The sequence below is a fragment of the Brachyistius frenatus genome, unplaced genomic scaffold (genome assembly GCF_029030835.1).
Source record: "Brachyistius frenatus isolate BFR_SWC_R1_liver_20210118 unplaced genomic scaffold, ASM2903083v1 Contig_431, whole genome shotgun sequence".
Lineage (NCBI taxonomy): Eukaryota > Metazoa > Chordata > Actinopteri > Embiotocidae > Brachyistius > Brachyistius frenatus.
Genome location: NW_027211030.1, coordinates 118,095 through 140,831, shown reverse-complemented (window position 1 = coordinate 140,831; position 22,737 = coordinate 118,095). Strand labels below are relative to the sequence as shown.

Here is a 22,737-nt window from a genome sequence, read left to right as displayed (position 1 = left end):
TCTTTCTTTCTTTCTTTCTTTCTTTCTTTCTGTTGGGTGTTCAAATCCCTTTGTGGGTAATTATTAAGGCACTACAATGAAAAATATATCAACTTAAAAAGTGTGACGATGTTGTTGTTTTTTAAAGTTAAAACCCATTCTGAGCTTTGTATTAGTTTAATGTTTAATGCCATAAATAGCTAAAGTAACATACTTTTTTTTTTTTTTCAAATATCAAAGAGCTGCCCACATTTTTTATTTTTGTCATTTGACTTAATAATAATAATAATAAATTGTTTAATTGTTATTTTTAACAATTGTTAATTGTTTAATTGTTATTTATAATGTAGTCTACATTAGATGAAAGCTGATTGGACGAGATACTTTCGGCTCCTCTCTGATTGGTCAACGTAGCAGCCTGCTCGAGGCACCTGCAGCACCTGTCGCGCGACCGGAAAAAAAAAGTTTGGCAGCCGTTGAGAAGTTCATCGAAGTGGGCTGGTCCATTGTGTCGTCTTGAAGAAGGGGGGGGGGGGGGGTCGGGGAGTTTCAGTCCGCAACATTCAGGAAGAAAAGTAAACTCTGCCAGACGTATCTCCACCTCTCCGAGGTGAGAAATGGAATGCTCCAGGAACTCTATCCTCCTGGAAACGCTCAGAAAACTTTTCAACTTCAACTATGTTGTTGAGAAAAATGACGTCCGACACATAGAAAAACAATCCGAGTTAAATCGGCTAGTTTTCCGTTCATAAAAAAAATGGCGTCGGATCTGAAATTTAACGGGAGTGATCTTCTGGAAGTTGACATTTGCGACGGTGGCGTGTTCTCCGGAGACGAGAGCGGCGCCAACTCCGCCGCCGCCGCCGCCGCCTCCTGGAAGACTTCTCCGGCTTTCAGCAATGGACGATCCCCGCCGAGTCACCAAGTGACACATCATCACCTCCGGGACGGCAGGAGGTCTCCGTCGGGCACGGAGCTCCGCCTGGCACCGTCACCGCCACCCGAAGGACCAGCGCGGCCGGTGACAGTGACTGCGAGTCCCTGGGGGACGGAGTCAAAGCTCCGAGGACCTCCATCGTGGACTGTCTTCTGGTGGAGCTTTACGAGACGTACAGCGGGGGCAGCAGGAGGAACGTGGACAGCTGGGACAGCTCCACCGAGGCGTCCGGGTCGGATGCTTTCCTGGGCCGCAGCACCTCCGGGTCCAGCTTCCTCCAGGAGCTCCAGGAGAGGCACACCAGGAGGCACCAGATGAACTACCTGGCCCAGAAAGGTGAGGGGGCGTGAGGGATGGATATCTGCGTGTGTGTGCGGGGGTGCTGACAGCTGCTGATGGCCTCGACAGGTGGGGACAAAAACTCCACAAAAGTCCAGACTGTGACTTACCTGGAGGTGGAGGAAGTGTTCAGGTCCTTTACTTCAATAAAACTACCAGAAAAGCTGCAGGTGGAGCTAGTTTAAACTACTTTATGTATTTTTTTTATACCCAGGGAATCTCTCACTGAGATGTTTACAAAGTCTTGATCCAAAAATATGTGTTTCCAGTTTTTGGGGATTTTCTGTTTTTTTTTTTTTTTTTTTTTTTGGTGAGAGGTTTGATCCTTTTGAACATTAGAAATGTGACGCTGAATACACACTGCTTCCAGTAGGATAAAAAAAAAAAAAAGGTTTGGGAACCACTGGTTTCATCTTGAACGTGTTGGATTTCAAAAAGCTTCTAACATAATCCAGTAGTGTCAAATATTCATCTAAAACTGGCACATAAAAGTAGTGGAGAGTATGTTTTAAAGAGGCGTAAAAATTATACTGATGTAAATGTAATAAGTTGTCAGCTGTAAATGTTGGCACGAGCATTGAAACTACTTCCACGTGTAGATCTTCATTTCTTTGTCAGATGTTTCGTCATCTGATTTTAGGACTGGCATTCGGATATAAAATTGATGTGATGATATTGGTATCAGGGCGTCAGGCTGCAAAGAGTCGTATGATTTATTTAAGTGTTATCCGAAGGCCGTGGGACTTGCTTGAATTTTCTTAAAGTACTGTTTCATCTAAAAAGGAAAGGCTTCTTCAGTTCTGGTATGATCCCATAGAAAGAGACCAGACGCTTCAGGGATCTCAAAAATATGTTGGACTTTCACAAATGTGAAGAGTAATGAAAATATAAAGGATGAACTGCCCTCACATTTCCCTCCAAATACTGAATATGATCTTGAAACTGCGCAGTTTTCACTCTCTTTTCCCTAAATTAAACCATGGTAAACCTCGCTATGTGGTTTCCATTGATATAAATAAGACAATATTCAGCACCAGGAACTGCTGTAAGTGATGCAAGGAAACACCACGTTTTCATGTTGTGTATTTAATGTGCGCCGGCTGTGTCTGGCTGACACATGATCGCCTCCATAAGGTCAGTTTGGAGGCTGTTTTTTATGGATATCCTGGTGGCGGTCATAAATTATCCATCTTTTAATTCACCACTACGTATGAGCCAACCACACTTAGTCTTTTTTTTTAATTTATATTTAATCCATAGTGGAAGAGACAGAGGAGGGGGGGACATTTGATCATCTCAGACTCAGCAGACTTTGTTCTCTAAACTTTGTGAACGGCGTTTTATATGATCCATACTTCATTCAAAAAGAGTCCGCAAACAAAGAATGTTTATCTTGATGTGCAGCTGGATTTGTCCGTGAGGGTTCACCGAGATCAGCCATAACGGCTTCTTTCTCCAAGTCTGCAGACGTTTACGCCCACAAAACACGCACACAGAGAGACGAGAGGATGACGAGTCGTGTTGACAGCTGCTTTTTGCTGCCCCTCTGTGTTTCCTGCGCAGTTGCCTCGGAGTCTTGAACGGCATGCATTGTTTCCCCTCCTGTTAAAGTGCGACTCCTACGGTAAACACTGCGAGTTCACTGTTTGCCCTCTTGCCTCGGTGGAGTTAAACAATGCCGGAGGAAGAGGAAGCGCTCCGATAACGCCTCCGAGAACAGCCAAAACAGGGGAATGAACGTCTTCTCTGACGGGCTCGGTGAGGGGCTTCAGTGGTCTGTGGTGAAGATGTAAATCCCTTTTGGTAAACGTAAAAATGCATTGACACAGCGGGGTTTATTAAGTGATGTAATTAAGCGAGCATTCGAGGAATTTTGGGTGTAAATCGAGGTGAAAATTTGATTTATATGGTGTCTAAACAGCAGCCAATGACGGTTTTAAGTATTAGTTCATCTGCTTTTGCTTTTAAAGAAGGTAAATTAATGACAAACACAAAAGTAGGTTTGCAGATTGCTTATTTTTTGGTATTTGATAATATGATGATAAAATAAAATTTAAAAAAAACAGCAAACACACACTTTTGAGCAAACATTTAGTATTTTATTTTGACGGTCCTGATGATTAACTAATATACTAATTAATTTCTTTCTGATTGGTTCAGAAGACACGATAACAGCCTCATTTGCTGTGAAAAGTTGTTTCTTTTTTTGTTGCATTTTTGGGGGTTTTCACTGTGTTTCTGTCCTTTAGTTTGAAGGTTTGAATCATTCGTTTATCGGTTAAGGTGGCCTTTAATTCACAGGATCAAGCATTTATTTTATGTAGAAGAAAAACAACGAAACAAAGCTGACATCTGTTTCTTTGTGTCTCGTATCTGTGTCACTTTGACTTGAAAGGTTATGTTTCCACAAACGGCAGGCGGCCGTGTGCTTATGTGGTGTTCTGGTTTTCATTTCCTCTTTTGCCTGCAGCTTGGAAAACAGACTAATGATAATCTGATCTATCAGCGGAGTGCAGGCGTCGCATGACAGTTCGAAATGTGCGTCAAGTTTTAAGGAGCTAAAAACAGCCGAGTCATAATTCTGAGAAAGGTGTGGAAAACAGCAACATCTGGAGAAAAACGGTTTAATAAATGATATGAGCTTCACACAAAACATTCCACTTTCATCAAGGGATCCACTTTCATTGAAAAAAAAAAGACATATAATGTGGCACACGTTGTGTAATCATCTTGATAATCATATTAATAAAATCAAACCTGAGCCCACGACTGTGAGATGTGTTTAAGTGCCGATGGGAAAGTCTGACATGAGACTTTCGAGCTATGTGAAATTTCGAAATTCTCCTCCCAACCGGAGAGAAAAAGCTGACTGATGTTTGTTTGTTTGTTTGTTTGATTGTGTTTCTACTTCTTCAGCCCCGGAGGAGCTGTGTTCGATCATCCAGGAGGTGAAGTACCGGACCGGCCTGCAGTCGGCCAAGCTGATCCGCCAGCTGAGGAGACGCGACCGACTCTGCCACAAACTGCAGAAGAACTACGACATCATCACCGCGTGCCTTCAGGCCGTCTCGCAGAAACGACGTAAGTCGCGCACGGTTCCTCTCTTCGTTTCATACCGGACACTTTCACACGGACGCTACAACACGTCAAACATCACGAGGAGGATTTCTCCCGACAAAAATATTGCCCTGCTGAGATTTACTTTTAAAACCCTTCGTCAGTGCCTGAATGCAAAAAAAAACCCCAACATATTAAAAGTTTTACACTTTTCGTGTGTTTTTTTTCTGCCAATCTTTGATATGATCAGGCAAACATCACAAAATATTTTTTTTAAAGTAGCTTCAAAGCACAAAACAAAAAAAACAGGAAATGCCACCTTGCGGGGGATTATATATGCAAGGCACTTGCACCTTCTCCTTAATCGTCATATCACACGTAGTCTGAAAATTAGCGTCTCACATTTACATAATAAACTGTGACTTCAACCCGAAGCTCAAGACTGTTGGCGGGAAGGTTTGACTTCAAAACTGCCCCGAAAACACTTCAATCGAATGTTCTTTTATGTAAGAGACCTTCTGTAGTAACCTCTGGTTGTTTTTCCAGGGAAGAGATTAGGGCTTAAACCTCATTTTAAATAAATGAAATCAAATATCCCGACTATATTAAATCACAAAACTCAGATGGAAATTGGACAACAGTGGGTCCACAGCCACAAACACTAACTGCTGCGCTGTTGCGGGATCCGCTCGGCTTAATGACGGACAATATGGTCAACATTAAACTTACATCAATATTTTATTACTTTTTATTACGTCAAGTGGCGTTAATGTTTTTATATATAGATTATGACTTCACAAAAAAAAATAGCGACTCGTGATATAATTGTCTCTCATTGAGCGTTACTTGTTATTTAATGTGGCTCATGTTGTCTGACGTTGTCGTGATGATGATAATAATAATAATAATTTGTCTGAGTGTCGTGTTTATTCAAGTCACTTTTTTAATAAACCTATAAATGGGGCATTAATCAATCTCTTTTGTTGACCTCTGTCTGTTGAAATAATAGCAGCTCGGAGCCGGCCCCCTGGTGGCCCCTCGGTGGTATTGCACTTTAGGGCACTTTTTCATCTTCTTTCCTCATCAAACCCGGAAGCTACGTCCACTTTTATATACAATCTGTGGGTTTGGGAGGACAAAAACACACATAAAAACAAAAAAACCGTGGTTGGTATCAGGAAAAAAACCCAAAAAACACGCAACCACACAAAAACAAATCTTCTCCCGGACTCGAACCGCCGACCTCCTGCGTGGTCGTTTAGGACTCGCAGCTCAGAGCTCTTCACAGCCTTTCTACTTGCTCACGTGACCCCTCCTCAGGTGACCCGTCACAGTTGAAAGTGCGTGTCCTTCACACGCTGAAGCTACACCAGGCGTCCCAAAGGGCCGCGCGCCCTCTAGCGGGCCGGTGGGTGTATTACACGCATGTTAGAAATAAATAAAATCTTACCTGCAGGAGGCTCCAACTTGCTTCATCTGCTGGTTTTTTTCCCTGCATATTTCTTGCAGACATTGAATCTAAACGTGAAAGTCGGTTCAGTCAGTCTGATATTTAATAATTGTCATATTCACGGTTTGTACAAGTTGTGATTGCTGCATTAGCCAACAGCTTGTAGGAGACTAAAAGTCCACCTCCCTCTTCTCGCTCTCTCCTCCACCATTACCTCATCTTTTTATGCCCCTCTCCTCCCCCCATCCCCACGTGTATCCCCAATCCTACCGCATCCCTCCATCCCTGCACCTCCTCCCGGTGACGCCAAACCGGAGGAGGATGAGGAGCTGTGCAGCACCGACAGACACCGTTACTTCCTCATCTGCTATTTCTCTTTAACGCTCCCGATATTTATAATTTTTTTTTTTTTACGTGTCGCGTGATCCGTTTAGAGCTCGATTTCACGGACCTTTTTTTTTTCCCCCTCACCACCCTGAACGAATAAGCGGAAGACAGACTGTGTCGTTTCTTTCGGGTGGAAGTCGGAACCACAAAGCATCACCGGAAGAGATCTGGAGCATCACCGTAATCAATTAATAATACTGAGCGTTTTGGGAGGAACGGCTCGGACGTCTTCCTGCTCTCCAACAAAGCCGTTAAAAGGAGGATTTTGTATTTTGTATTTATTTTTGGTAAAAGACGATGAGGTGATTTGAGCCGGCTAAACGCTCTAAATTCCGGGATGAGGCAGGAGCGGCTCCCCGCCGCCGGCAGGAGGCCGAGGGCGGGCGCGAAGCAGCGGCAGCAGGGATCCGGAGGGGTCGGCAACATCATCAGCAACGTCCTGAAGAAGCGGAACGGGATCTCCAGGAGTGCACCCCGGCTGCTGTGCACCTTAGAGCCAGGTCAGCTCCCTACATGTCCGGATGGGACACCACAAACACGGAGGGGGTAAAAAAAAAAAAAAAAAAAAGGCTCTGCGTTTGATTTTCAAACAATATCCGGAGACAGAATAGCAGCAGTGATGTGCAGCATGCTAAATGATATGGAGACGTAATTTTTTATTGGTGCAAATTTTGCACATCATGTGGCTGCAGAACCTAAATGTTCCTTTTATTCACTGCCGTGTGCTTATTTACAATAATGTCTTATTTTTATGCTGCAGCTGTGTGCATCTACAGTTCACCAGTAATTGTCATATTTAAGCAAATTCCACTGTTTAAAATGAGCTTAATTTGAATGATCAAAATTTTGTTTTAATATCCACCTCGGTCTCAATACCATGTTAACTAGAGATGGTCCAATATAACCTGTACATACTCAGTATAAACCCACCAACTAGGCTTTTGCTATATTACAAACATTTTCATGAATGTTTCATATAAAGCGATAATTTGTTTTCCATAGAGACCGCTCAGGTGTCAGATCGGCTCATTTTCAACAGACTCAATCTGATTTTAGTGAGTTTACAACGAAATTATGACGTCATGCAGGATGTATGGAGGTGCAGGTTTGGTTTCTTATGATCGAATAACTGAGGAGAGATTAGTCTTCATTTCTGACTGCTCATTTTTTTCTAGGACATTTGTGGATGGACACTCTTGATACACCAGATATGTATTCAGAAAAAAATAACCATATGTCTCTCTGCAGTCTGAATGTTTACAAAGTCTAAAGAACTATTGATCGGTGGATATCCCAGATTTTTTTTGCCATCAGACACACATGAACTTATTTGTCTGTTTTCATTGCCGTGGTGTTTTGGGATGTTTTGATTTCGAGGTCATGTTGTCTGTTTGAGAGATATTTTACTGAGTGCATGAATATAAACGCATGCAGCGCTTTCGATAACTCATATTAGTGCATATAGGCTAAATGTCACATCATACTGCATATTTTTCTGACATTTTACTCCATTCTTGTTCTTGCGGCGATGTTTTAACAATTCAAAAAGTATCACAGATATCCATCAACTCCTCAAGTCCACAATGAGCTGTTTGAACACTGAAAATCTGCTTTTTAAGTGCTTCATAACATCCCAATAAAAGCTGGAATTTAATTGACTTATTACAGTTTAGGACCTCTAAGCTCAAAGACCTTTCGTTTAGCGTTTAATCGTCATTGGATGGGAGCAGACGGACAGGAAATGTTTTGGAAAGAGAGCTGAGGAATGACACGCAGTAAAGGCCCGGCCACCCGGGGAACCGAACCGGAGACTCACTGACGGCACTTGTGCGCATGTGCGCCCAAAAGACTCAGCTGGGTCACAATAAACTTCAGACTTTATGATAATTTATTACAGTGTGACGTATCATCCGTGTCCTTTTCACTTTTCCAGCATGTCATACTTCCTTCCTTCCTTCCTTCCCTCCCTCCCTCCCTCTCCCTACTTTCTCTAGCTGGGTCTATTTTGATTCATTTCCACTCTGGAGAAATTAAACTGATGAATTTTTAACCCCTGGATCCCCGCTGATGTAGCCGTCCTAAACTGAATCCACGTGTTGTGTCGGCTGTGCTGCACTAATCTGTAACCGGGAAGTAGGAGGGTTTTTTTTTCCGCGTTAATCCTCCTCAGAAGCTCCCGAGAGGAAACCAGAATGGCGCAGGACGAAGCGACAGAGACCGACCAAGCAGGTTAAAAACAAAAAAAATAACCCTCGTGTCTTCTTGTTAGCGATGTTATCAGACAGATAACATCTCCTGTAGTGTGATCAGCTGCCGTGTGACGGAGCTACAGATCCTCCAGAGACGCTGGAGGATGGAGGCGGGGAGAGAAATGGCCGCAGCCGGAGGGAGCTGGCGGCTCAGAGCCGAGACGCGTCGGGACTCTGGCTCTTAAACTTTCAGATCAACATTTTTCATTTCCGGGAGGGGTTTTAGTTTTAGCCCACTGCACTAAATGTTCTTTGGACACGTTTATGTGTGTGTGTGTGCTCGTGCAAAGAGGTTTTAACGCGGCGTTCATCCGTCCAGCGAGGCGCAGATTGAGATTCAGCACTACCAGGAAATGGACAGCGACTTCATCATGTGGCGTCAAATTGTCCCCCCCCCCCCCCCAAAAAAACCAAATCCCCCAAAAAACTGATCAAAACTACAACCTCAAATCCCCTGTTTCTTTCTTATATAAGCACGCAAAGACTCGCGTATTCTTTTTTTGAAGCTTTGCAAGTTATTTGGTTTGTCGGATTTAAAACGCTGCAGCTCCAGAAAATGATGCGTCATCATTTAGGGATCATAAACTTCCTTCTGTCTTCGGGTTTTTGTGTTAAAGATGCTTTTTAAAAAAATTTTTTATGTAGAAACACAATTATCTGTTTAACAAGCTTTAATGTGGTCCAAAAAACAAAAATATTATCAGTTTATTATCATGGATGACAAAAGGAAACAAAACATATTCAGATTTAAGGAGCTGGAGTCCGAGAACTGAACCGTCTTTCTTCTCAAGACAATAAATCGATTATCAAAATAGCCGTAGATTTATTTTCTTTTGATCAATTAAGCAACAATTTCAGTGTCCCTTTAAAACAAAAGTTAAAAAAACCACGTGTCTCTGTTTGTTCGTAGGAGTTGACACACGGCTGAAGTTCACCATCGAGCCATCGCTGGGGAAGAACGGCTTCCAGCAGGTGAGGCATGAACAATATACCACAGACCCATATGTTCAGTTTGACTACACATATTCCTTAAAACTGTTGTTTTTCTTCCTGCTTTTATTGTTGATCTGAAGTTGCATTTCGGACAAACATGGCCTCAGTGGGAGGTGAATTAAACTGTATTGTTTTACTTTCTAACAGTGGTATGATGCCCTGAAAGCTGTGGCAAGGCTTCCGACCGGGATACCAAAGGAGTGGAGGAGGAGGGTACGCAGCTTTAATTAAGTACTAATTGTCGGGACGCTTTATTTATTATTTATCCACCTTTGTTGGAAACGATGAAATATTAGCGCCAAGCTTTGAGGTGCGACTTCTGTTTCGGGTCAGAAACATCCCCTCTATGAAAAGACGCTTTATTAAACAAGACGTTCGGCATCTCTCCTCTCTAATAGTGTTTGTTTTGAACCCATTAAGTGAAAGAAGTGACGACCCAGCGGTCCCATTACCAGGAAAAAGCATGTTGTCTTTGTTGTCGTCAGCCTGTGAGGGAAACGGTGCGGCCCTGAAAGAACAGTACGCAGAGGCACTTTTGTCTGCAGCGCTCAATTCATCTCACATCACAGCGTCATCTCCTGGGATGAGAGAGAGCGAGCAAACGGAAGTGATTACTTTCATCTTTCCAGAGGAGATGAACGATGAAAAATCTCGTCTTTTTTGCTTGAACTTGCAAAACGAAATGAGTCAGAGAATATTTACAGTTTAAATGTTTGTTTAGGTTCCCTCAGTGGGGACGGGAAATGAAAATCTGGATTTTTGCCTTCCTGAAACCTCACCGCATCACCTGGTTCTTTGTGTGTCCGTTGCCGTGGTTCCCCGCGCAGGTTTGGCTGACGCTGGCGGACCAGTACCTCCACAGCATCTCCATCGACTGGGACAAGACGCTCCGCTTCGCCTTCAACGAGCGCAGCAACCCAGACGATGACTCCCTCGGCATCCAGATCGTCAAGGTAACCGGGTGGTGTGGTGTTTTTTTTGGGTTTTTTTTGTGAGTGTTTGTATTTGCGTGTCCTGAGTCAGCAGCATTGTGCCGAGTGTTGAACCATGAGCGTGTCTCTGATTGTAGATTAAAATAAACCGTGAGGCATCTTGCAGAGAGTGTTCAAGGTCTCTGAATCGTGTTATTACTGTATTTCAGCACAGTGTTCGTACTGCAGCTCAATTAGTTGGCATTGTTTGCAAATATACAGCTCATTTCCCATATTTTTACTCTTAAATCATTTTTGTTCAGTTTTGTGCACATTTTCCAAAAGAACAATATCTTTGGCAGCATTTAGGATTCAAAGGATCTAAAATCGATCCAAAGTGAAGCAGTACAACCCTTCAGCAGCCTCCACAGTGACGACAGAGTTAAATCAACGTCTCTGTAAAAAGATTTGAACATAAACTGAATGTTAAGAAGAGGATTTTTTTGCGGGTATGTTGTCAGACTGCATTAAATGGAGCTGCTGTAGGTGTACCTTTTATAAATTGGCACCTGAGCTTATAATTACCATCACACATGTTCAGCAGTACATACTGGATGACTTCACATCTCCATTTACTAAATTAAACATTAAGATTTGTACTAAAGTGCCAGAAAAAAAACACAAAATAAACCTTGAATAAGATTGTTCCACCAGATATTTTGTTGTTATGAGATGAGGGAGGACTCCAATTTTTATCGTCTTAAATGGTCCATAAATATTGATCTCGCTGGCCTCATCAGTTCGTCATCAGTACGAGAACAAGCAGGTTTGATTTCAGCTAAAGATACACAAGCTTTTTCACACAATAGTCTGAACCTGGTGATATCTTCAGGAAATAATGACACAAAAATACATCTTTCTTTTTTTCCCCCCACGAGTTTATATGAGAATACCCTGCAAAAAAAAAACAGTATGTCGCCTGGAAGCTGAAGTGACTGGAAGAGCAGTGTTTGCTTATGAGTGTGCGTCACTGATGAGGACGACTGCATCATGGAAACACTGCAGCTCCTTTCTTTCTCTCCGTGACTCAGAGATTCAACAGAGCAAAATCTAATCATCTGCTTCTCTCTCTCTCTCTCTCTCTCTCTCTCTCTCTCTCTCTCTCTCTCTCTCTCTCTCTCTCTCTCTCTGTGTGTGTGTGTGTGTGTGTGTGTGTGTGTGTGTGTGTCTCTCCCCATCCCGACTGCATGAAATGATAATTAATTTATCCTGTAAACGCGCTGACCTGCGATTAAATAATCTCGGCCACCAGGATCTCCACCGGACGGGCTGCAGTTCTTACTGCGGCCAGGAGGGGGAGCAGGACCGGGTGGTGCTGAAGAGGGTGCTGCTGGCGTACGCCCGCTGGAATAAAGCGGTGGGCTACTGCCAGGGGTTCAACGTACTGGCTGCTCTCATACTGGAGGTTACCGAGGGCAACGAGAGCGATGCGCTTAAGGTACACACACACACACACACACACACACACACACACACACACACACACACACACACACACACACACACACACACACACACACACACACACACACACACACACACACGAGGTGACAGTATAATTCTTTATTCCCTTTGATCAAAATCCACTTTTCTGTGTTCAGGTGATGATTTATCTGATTGACAAAGTGCTGCCTGACAGTTATTTTGCCAACAACCTGCGTGCGTTGTCAGGTAAACACACACACACACACACACACACACACACACACACACACACACACACACACACACACACACACACACACACACACACACACACACACTTTTCTTGCTCCCTAAAAGTATTTGTATTTGGTATCAGGACACTGAGGAGGTGCAGTTCCCTGGTTTAAAGATGGAAGGACTCCAATAAAGAAGCAATCAAAATATATTAACTTGGGCTCAGAGGGCATTTTTCAAGGCTAATAAGTAAAATCATTTTTTGGGATTAATGAACTAAAAAGAAGATGAACGGATGTCGCAGCGGCGGTCTGAAAAGGTGTCAGGATCTGACGTGTAAAAGCTCGTTTATCATTTACAGTGTTAATTAAAACGCCCCGACCGGACGTGATGGATCGATGCCGTCGGTCCTCCGTCACGTTCAATCTCTGACTCTCCACCGTCTCTGTTCTGTTCAGTGGACATGGCCGTGTTCAGAGATCTGCTGCGTCTGAAGCTGCCCCGACTCTCGCAGCACCTCCACCACCTGCAGAAAGCAGCCAACCGGGAGGCGGGAGGTACAGTTCAGCGTGTTTGCATCAGTGTTAGAAAATAAAAACGCTTCCTCGTGCAGATATGTGGTGCCAACTGCACGCAAACCTGCCCGACGCTGTTAATTCACATCAAAGCAACCTTTGTTTATGTCTCTGTGAATAATCTGGGAGTGTTTGCCGGATGTCGTGGTCGTCTTTCCTTCAGGTAGCTACGAGCCTCCGCTGACCAACGTCTTCACCATGCAGTGGTTTCTCACCATGTTCGCCACCTGCCTGCCAGCGCCCACCGTGCTCAAGATCTGGGACTCGGTTTTCTTCGAGGGGTCGGAGGTCCTGTTCCGCGTCGCTCTCGCCATCTGGGAGAGGCTGGGAGAGTGAGCGCAATTTCAGTTTTTACTTGTATAAAGTGACAAAATCGAGGCACAAGTCATCTCGGGGCGACTTGCAACTAGCGGTGTCACGGAGATGAGCGACGGCGGGGAGGGGGGGATCTCTTTTAACAGGAAGTAACCTCTTTAGACGGGGCCCACATTAAGAAGAAATAATTTCCTCAGTTTATTGTAGAAGCAGGCTTTTACAATTGTGAAAGAAAAGTAGATAAAGGCCCTGCTGAGGCGGCTAACTTTGTTGTAAAAGTAATATTTTAAAAAGCTTATTGTCAGAGTTTAGTATTTTTCTGTGATGTAGCTCAGTGTTAACAATGTCACTTGTTATATTCTTCATTAGCCCTCGAACCTTTCCTGATGCATCATAAAACGTGCGAGAACTAGTTGATTATTGGCTTGAACTAACAGCTATTAGTAAACTAGGAGAATATTAAGTTTTGTGTGTGTTGAAAGAAGAAATATTTTTCTCAGTTTGTTCTTTAAGCACTTAAAAAAACCGTTAAGATTGGTACTGAAAACGTTCGTTAACTCGTCATTCAACTTCTTAATCAGAGAATTTGACATCGGGTTTTAAAATCCCGCGATCGTGAACGCCTCTCCTGCTAATAATAACACGTAAACGTGGTGGATCATTCAGTGAAAATGAGTAAAAGCGGTGGTCCGTGTGTCTATCTGGGATCTCCATTTCATTTCCAGTCATATTGTGTGTATTTATTTCCGCATCTCTCCGCCCAGGAGGATCGAGTACTGCCAGACGGCCGACGACTTTTACAGCACGATGGGTTGCCTCGCGCAGGAGATGCTGGAGCGAAACCTCATCGACGCCGCCGACCTCATGCAGGTGGAGGACGCTCACCTTTTAAACCTTTTTACGTGGGCGGTTTTAAAATCGTCGTGGTAACCCGTCTCACTCTCTCTCTCTCCGTCCGTCCGTCAGGAGGTTTACTCCATGGCGGTGTTTCCCTTCCCCCAGCTGGCCGAGCTGAGAGAGAAGTACACCTACAACATCACGCCGTTCCCGACCTCCGTCAGATCCAACGGGAGGTTCGTTCTATTCTTAGAAATTCAATCGTGTTGCGTAAAAAAAAAAAAACACTCCACATTTCTCACACTTTCACTGCCCGTAAAGATACCCGGCGGTGTTTTCTGACCGTTAACTTATCCTTCGACGGAACATATCTGTTCAAAACAAACGGTTTTTCTGATGTTTTATTTGAGGTCCCAATATCCATCATAAGATTAAATTCATTCACATTATTTATTTAGCACTTAGAGCTGCTTTATAATCAAAAAACAAAAAAAGGAAATCTTGATTTTTACAACATGGGACCTTTAAACCAAGAAAACTGAACATGGTGTCTTCAACTACAGTCCAAAATATAATTTGAGCGTATCTGTTGTTTGTTTGAAATCGTGTACAAATACAATACCAACTTGTAATTCCTCTGACGGGCTCAAAACTGTGCAGATTACAAATTCATGTGTGATATGGTGATGACGAGAACATGGAATAGTGGTAGTGATGATGATGACGACGACGATGATGATAATCTTCCTCCAGCGGTGGTCTGGGCGGCTGGGAGAGCGATGACGATGCCGACATGGACGACGAAGACGCCGTGGTGACGGCGCTCGGCTGTCTGGGGCCCCTGGGAGGCCTGCTGGCCCCCGAGCTGCAGAGATACCAGAGACACCTCAAAGGTCGGTGCGCACGCACACACACACACACACACACACACACACACACACACACACACACACACACACACACACACACACACACACACACACACACACACACACACACACACAAAACCAGGATTAAAAACGTTAACCCGCCGAGGGTTTACAGTCAGGAGCCAAGTGGATCCAGACGAACCGCTTTTTTTTCGACTCAAAAAAAAAAAAAATCTCCAAACAACCCGGAGGGATTTAGGTAAAAAAACATTAAGATCTGAAGCAGCAGTTTTAAAAGCGACTTCCCAGTACGGAGGACTTCATTTAACCTCGTAAAGAAGATCTCAGCGCGTCTGACCTGACCTGCTTCAGAAAGAGGAAACGCGGCTCATTATTTTTAGAGGAAGAGAGCATCAATAAATCAGGAGCGCAGTCGCTCTGAGGCGGCGGCGAACAAACTCAGGCCCCTACGGGGAGAGTTTACATTGTGTGCTGCTGGGATGGATTCAGGCAAGAAAACAACTTCCAACATGCTTTTTTTTATTCAGTAAAGAGAAAAAGAAATGAACGCAAAACAAAATCGCAACAAAATGCACTTCAAAGGCTGCCGTCGTCTGAAACCGGAGCTTTGGACTGAGTGCATTACCATCGTGTACATTTACATTCAAGAGGCTTTTTATTTTTTTTATTTTTCTGGTACTTCGTTTAATGTCCTGAATCGTCAGCTGATCTCGATTAAAGCAGAACTCGGCGATCAAATCAGGAAGAAAAGGAGCTTAAAAAGAGGAGCCACATTGGATTTTGCCTGATTTGTGTATTTTGCTTTTTGAACCAGAGCCTTTGAGTTTAATCACTCGAATCCTTCGATTTCATCTGTGGGTTAAACTCTGTCTCACAGCACGCAGCCATGAAAGGAATCAAAACAAGTGGACGTAAAAAAAAAAAAAAAAAATAAAAAAAGCAAGGCTGGTGCTTGTTGCAAAAAAACAAAACACTCAAAATTTCACCTGGTGTGATTCCTGTGTGTTGTTTTCTTACCTGCAGACCATCGAGGGGAGCAGGGGAACATCGCGGAGCTGAGTCCGGGAGCGGTGGGAGCTGGAGGGAGTGGAGGAGGAGGAGGTGGAGGGGGAGGAGGTGCGAGGGCGGAGCACCAGGCGGCCATCAACAGCATGATGATGGAGAGGATGAGCACCGACATCTACGCCCTGAAGAAGCAGTACACTCGCATCAAGAGGCGGCAGCAGCAGCAGGCCATGCAGCTCTACATCCGCACAGGTGGGAGGGAAAATAATGACAAGAATCACAGAGGTTAAGGTCATCTTTTCCATTTTACAGTATATCAGCGGGTTTTTTTCTGTCTTTTTTTTTTTTACATGAATGTCGGCAGAGAATGACTTCAACGTCATCACAAAATGCCATTTAGAAAAGATTTACCAGCTTTTTTTTAAGGTGAAATATCCAATTCACATTTTAGAACAAAATATTTGATTTAAAATAGAGATATTGACATTCATAAACCTTTCTTGTTTAAACCCGTGATAGAGATGATTTCAAAGCACACTGGCTTGTGTGTCTTTAGGAGTTCAACTGATTATCCTGAACGCAGAAAAATGCTTAAACTTTCTCTTTCCTGTGTAGCATCTTCTTTTGTGAGTGAATCTCTGAACATTCTTTAAGAAACACACGTAAAAACTGATTAAAAAAAAAAAAAAAAAAGCCGCACATCAGAACAAAGAAAATGAAACGCACACTCAGCACAGAGCCGGATGTTTGACGATGCCGTGTGACTCGTAGGACCCGAACCTGAAGTGACCACGAGTCCAGGGGTTCCTCAGGAAGGTTCCAACAAACAGAGCGACGGTACCGACCACCACGCTGACGGTACTGGTGTCACGCCTGCCGGCCGGCCGTCTTGACGCCGGCTGCTCTGGGGCTCATTTCAGGGTCTTTAATGATTCCTTGGTGTTTTTAATTAAAGCATATCGTGGGTTCGCGAGGCAGATTTCCAACAGAATTTCTGCACTTTTAAGGCTAAAATAAGAAAATAACTTGGCAATAAAGAAAAATAAAATTTTCCTATTGTTTAACCTCACACAGCTAATATATATTCAGAGCTGACATTGTAGAGAGAGAAATGACACTTGCTCATGCTTATTTAAGGGCTTGATATTCTGTTGGAAACCCGCAAGGGGACAAAAACAAACATTGGAAATCTGCCGAGAGAACTGCTGCCTCAAAAACATTGAACGCTTTACAGATTTTTTTTAAACTACAAACAAAACTAAATATCAAGGTTTTTAGTCTTTTCAGCTTAAATACAGATCATGCTCTCAAAATGATAAAAAAAAAAAAAGCTAAAATAAATGATTGATTTTATGAAGCAAAAGTGGCTGCAGTGTTTAGCAAGCCAACATTTACAGTATAACGGTGCGTTCATGAGCAACTGGGAAGTGGGAAACTTTCCCATTTCCCAGCTGCCTGAACGCATCATTACACATAAAGATCCGCTGGTTCTCTGACAGATGCATCTTGAGAGCATTTTTTTTAAATAGGTGCTTTAATTTAATTCTTCTTTTTTTATTTTTTATTTTTTTTATTTTATCAGAAAGCAGTTTGTTTGGACGGGACAACTGGTGACGGGTTTCTTGTTGGCTGCAGGTGCTTTATAACAGAATTAGAGCCAATGAAGCAGCTGCAGTTTCTTCGAAATGTTACTAGGAGACACCTGTCACTACTCACACGGATAAATCCTATTTTACAACTTAAATACCAGAAAACAACACAACATCTACATTTTCATCATGTTTCAGAGATAATAATGACAAAAGACGCTCTACTTTGAATGTATAGAGCATCAGCATGTTCGGTAGTGACAGATGTTTCCTTTAAACTCTTATTTTTCATGATTCTTGTTTCTTTGGCTGCTCGTCGAAGTTTTTTTTTTTTTCTCTCCTACTAACCTTGATGAACGAACTGTGGTACGCTCTCATGCGAACACACGATTTTGTGCCGTCTTGTGTAACCGTATTACAGCCAGATTTGATGTTGTCTCCCCCCGCTTCCCCATGCAGCTACAAACATCTGTGCGCACAGTCGGCATCTAGTTCTAATCATCACTCGCATAAACAAACTCCCCAAAGCGAATTAATCAGCTTTTACAAAGTCCTCTTCATATTAACATGCTTCACTTGCATTGGGGAAAAGGCCAAACTACTGTACATATTATATAATATGAGAGCAGTTCTGATGCACTGTAGTCTGACATGCTGTGCGACTCCGTCTGTTTGAGGCTCGATGGGTTTGAGCTGCAGAGAAGCTGGTTTGGCGCCCCCTGGTGGCTGACGGCTCACACTGCAGCTCCGTCTTTATAAATGAGACTCGGCTTCTTGAGCCGCAGGATCAGACGGACAAAGATCACTTTTGTGATTAATGTGATGATGATACTATCAGTTCATCTAAAGAATATGAATCAATGGAAGTAAAGATGAATAATTTCAGTAAAATACACGTTATTTGATGGTTAAAGTGAATTAAGGAGATTTTTAGTAATTTGGCCAAACCTGCTGCTCACTACCGACTCTACTACAACCAAAGGTAAACTACAGAAACTACTCACTATTCTGACAACCTGGTTTTGTTATCAGATGTGACATCCGTTCCACGTCTACACAATCTGATTGGTTGATGCTGTCGTTTGCGGTGTGAAAGCTCAGAAATATTGACCTCCTTCCAAAAAAAATACAAAAACAAACTGTCACTTTTTGACCACCTAACATATTCACGTCTTGTGTAAAAGCATATGACAAAAACAACCATTCAGATGAATATATTGATAAATGAAAAAAAAAAAAAAACAGCCCCCAGTGTGTAAAGACCTTCAAGATGAATTGCAATGTTAAAGTTTGTTGGTTCGTTAGGCAAACAAACAAAAAAGTTTTTCCGGTCAAAGTATTAATTAAAAGTAAATAAATTGTGTTTTCAAATTCACCTGCGCTCACGAAACAACTGTTTCAAACATCTCTTTTATTCTAGACTCGGATGTTATCAGCTCTCAACCTGAATGTCGCCTCCATTATAGGTCTGTTTTAATATGTTTTTTTTGTGTCTGCACCTCCGCCCTCCAACCTCCAGACAAGTGTCCCGCCACCCGCGTCCTGGCCTCCCAACTCAACCCAACCAGCTCAGTCATCAACCACCTCCTCCTGGATCGGAAACCCCGCGGCTGCAGACCCGGATCCACAAGCACCTCCACGCTCCCGGGGGCTCGACCCACTTCTCTCTCCCAGAGTCAGGGCTCCCCGTCCAGGCAGCACTGCTCCTCCACCAACAGCACCGGATCTCCAGGGAGCTCCGCAGGAGGAGGCGCCGGGTCGCCGTGGCGCGCTCACGTCCGGCAGCATCGCAGGAACATCGCCAGGGCTCGAGCGCAGCTGGGCTTTGGAGACTCGGAGGAAAGACAAGAGGAGGAGGAGGAGGAGGAGGAGGAAGAGGGAGAATTACCAAGGCTGGAGGATGAGGAGGAAAATAAGAGGGATGATGAGCAGAAAGAGGGGAGTGACTCCTCCGTGCCTCCGTCTCCTAACTCCTCCGTTTCAGGGTTGGGATGTGGAGACGCTCGGCAGGGTTCAGAGGTGACAAAAGAAGCAGAAGTTGCGGAGGCGGTGGTGCAGCTGGACTCCTTGGACCTGGAGGACGGATCCAACCCGACTTCACCCGACAACTCGGCGCCAGAGTCGCAACCCGAAGTAGAACCAGAGTGTAAACCTGCACCTCAGGTCCCTCTGCTGCCTCCTCCGCCGCCCTGCGGCAGACACAAGGAGTCCGACTCCTCGGGTTCGGAGAGACACTTTCCTCACCGCTCCTCTCCCTCTCCGCTTCCTGTATCAGCCTCCTCATCCTCTCCTACACCGACCCCCACGTGCCGCCTCCCGTCCTCTTCATCATTCAACGGCCTGTCCGCTCTCTCATCCGCCACCTTTTACAAAACCTGCTCCCCCTCCACCCCGTCGCTCTCCTCCGTCTCCTCCTCGTCCAGATCTCACGTCTCCTCCTCCCCGTCGACCCCGGCGTTCCCGTCGGCCGCCTCCGCCGCCGCCTCCAAGCAGCAGGTCTTCTCCCCGTTCCCGTGCGTGAAGCAGCCCAGGAAGTCGGCGGCGGCCCGCAACCTCGGCCTCTACGGCCCGACGTCCCGGACGCCCACCGTCCACTTCCCTCAGCTCAGCCGCAACCTCAACCGCAGCAGCGCCGCCGGGACGACGGGGCGGCGATGAAGACCTGCCACGAAAACCCCCGATGACGGAGACACAACAGAAAAAAAATTAAAAAAAATCACAACTACACCGTGTTGCCTCCCGCATAACAAGAAAAACACCATCTTCAAACATCTGATCTGATGGGAAAGCGCTGAGATGTGAAGATTGTGGCTCACTTGACGACAAGCCATTAAGTGTAAAGGAAATTTCTTAATTTGTGTTTTCAACCGCGTCGTTACACCTGAGGAGTTCCTTTGCTGTGGCCTATGCAGGTCCTTTTTTGACGATAACGGACACGTAGTATGAATCTAATAAAGAAAGATAATGTGACGTGAAGGCGAACTGTTTTACGACCTCTCTCGGGTGAGTCCTCCGTCACTTTAAAGCGGATCCTCCGTGGACTGGAACATGAAGAGATTCCGGCCTCGACAAAACGCTTCCCTTCTGGACCGTATTAAAAAGCATCATGAAGTATCTTTTCCTGTGAGTTTGCACAACAGCCATTCAGCTGTTTCAATGCCACGTGTTTAAAAAAAGAAAAAAACAACAACAACAACAACAACAACGACTCCACACGAAACAAAAGATACCCGAGAATTTCTGTAAGTGAAAAATAAATTAAAAAGTTCTTCAATCTCAATGATATCCTGAAGAATTGTACTTTTTTTTTTTGTCTATTAGTAAAATCACTGTGTGTGTGTGTGTGTGTGTGTGTGTGTGTGTGTGTGTGTGTGTGTGTGTGTGTGTGTGTGTGTGTGTGTGTGTGTGTCAGTAATGAAGTAAGTCGGCTTGGTCATGTTTTGTTTTGATTGTTGGGTGAATTCTGTGTAAATGAAACGTGGCAAAGCTAAATATAAAAAAGAAAAAGGTTTTCATTCTGAAACTGGGATTTTTGGATTCTCATAATTAGCAGATCCAAATCAAATTAAATCAAATCAAATTGTACCAAAAGCTGTACTGACATCAAATAAACCTGAGCAGCACTTTAAAAGACTATTCAGTATTCATTGCAGGTTCAAATACAACAAAGTGTTTTCGCATAAAGTTGCTGCATGTCGTTGGGCTTCAAATGCAAAGTACAAGAAATAAATTTTAAAAAAAGTTCTACTTCGGTGTTTTTACATTTGAGACTTTTGCAATAATGATTTCATTCAATTCACAGAAAACAACGTGTAAGTATCTTTTTTCTTTCTTTTTTTTTTCTAAAAGGAATACAAGCCAAACTTTGACTGACAGTGAAAGGATTTTTGACAGCATTTATTGACGTTTTGACACTTATAAATATAAAGTGACACTTAATCGTTCAGCTTCATAATAAAACAACATTTTACACACAATTTCTAGGGTAATTTTTTTGTTTTTGTATTTTCATTAAAAAAAAAAAAAAAATGCAGCTTTTATGCCTCGCTAAAAGTGTATCATTCAACCATTTCAATCTTTAAATAACAATTGTCTATTTACATTTTTTAAGAGAGCCTGTTTTTAATCTTGTCCTGCTTTGCGCAAACGCGGAAGAGAAAGTAGTGCGCGTAAGAGGTCACGTGCCACTTCCTGTTAGCGCAGTTCTGGACAATAGTTTGGTTTAAACGGTCGCGCGCGAAGAAACGCGTACCAAAGAAAAACGACTAAAATCGCCTAGAAGAGCGTTTTTACGAGAGTGAACAAATGTCTTCAGTACGACGGTAAGTGTTGTCAGTTAACCGGTGTGTTTTTGTTGTTGTTGTTGTTGTTTTTAAATCGGGTTTGTTCACAAATTAGTTTTCCAAACAAATTAACGCTCGCGCGCTAACGGGTAAGCTAACGGTTAGCGCGCGAGCGTTTTATTCAAATGTCAAATGTACAAAAAAAAAAAACAACTAAGTAAATGTGGGATTTTTATTATTTATTTTTTAGGCGGGGTATTTTACCAATTTAGAGATTAAATACGCACATGTACTATGCAGATATATCTTCTTTTTTTTTTTTTTTAATCCAAATTTCTGAGCTCCAACATAAATAATTACAGTAAAAAAAAAAACAATTAAAAATAGTTTCTAGTTTTTGTTTAAGCTCCTTTTTATTTATTTTTTTGTGGTCAATATTCTGTAGAAACCTGCATAACTTCTGCTGCCTTATTTCACTCTTGGAGGACTCTTTAAGTTGTTGAGTAATTTTTTTTTCTTAGGTTATGAAACCACTTTTCTCTGAAAACATCTTTAACTTTGGAAAAAAATGATTTAAATGAAAAAAACAACAACAACAACAGATGTTTCCTTCTGTCAACACCTCCACCTCCGTAGTTTCAGTGTTAGTAATGAGCGACCACGTGTTCACTGCCTCTTTCAAATGAAACAAACAATGACCACTTTAAAAAACAAACAAAAAAAACAACACTTTTATTATACAGGATTCACATTTGAAGAGAATAAAAAAACTACTATCCAAATACCATCATCAATAAAACTCCTGAGACACAATAAGAAAACATGTAAACAATAACCCCGTCATCAAACTCTGATGCTCTACAACCAAACAGCATGACATCACAGTTATTTACATAAATAAAATTTTAAAAAAAGGGGCTTTTTAACATCTGTACTTAAAATAGAGGCAAAAGACTCGATATGCTATAAAACAGGAAAAAAAAAAAAAAAAAATAGGACTGTAGATTTAATTTGCAGGAACATTTCTTAGTTTGTCTTCTCAAAGTCTTACGAGGCACCATAAGTTCATTAACAAGCACGTTTCCTGTTGATAAAAACACCCCGATGAGCACAAAGACGAGTGAAAGAAGCCGAATACTTTCTCTTCTGTTTTAATATTTTGACCTGTGCAGAGTGCGAAATAAAATCTTTACCAATTACACGCCACAGAAAAATTCAAGCT

At 43.0% G+C, this 22,737-nt stretch overlaps 1 protein-coding gene across 1 annotated transcript; it reads left to right on the top strand.

Annotated features, from left to right (window-relative positions):
• The first annotated feature begins 579 nt into the window (after positions 1 to 579).
• Positions 580 to 20,512, top strand: tbc1d30 (TBC1 domain family, member 30). The gene is given in 15 exon segments (XM_069725588.1): positions 580 to 845; positions 848 to 1,252; positions 4,172 to 4,336; positions 9,309 to 9,370; positions 9,539 to 9,604; positions 10,219 to 10,344; positions 11,615 to 11,800; positions 11,964 to 12,033; positions 12,480 to 12,578; positions 12,760 to 12,928; positions 13,676 to 13,781; positions 13,878 to 13,984; positions 14,502 to 14,641; positions 15,662 to 15,895; positions 18,752 to 20,512. Coding segments are annotated over 15 exon segments (3,183 nt in total). The 5' UTR covers positions 580 to 736; the 3' UTR covers positions 19,891 to 20,512.
• The last annotated feature ends 2,225 nt before the right edge of the window (positions 20,513 to 22,737 follow it).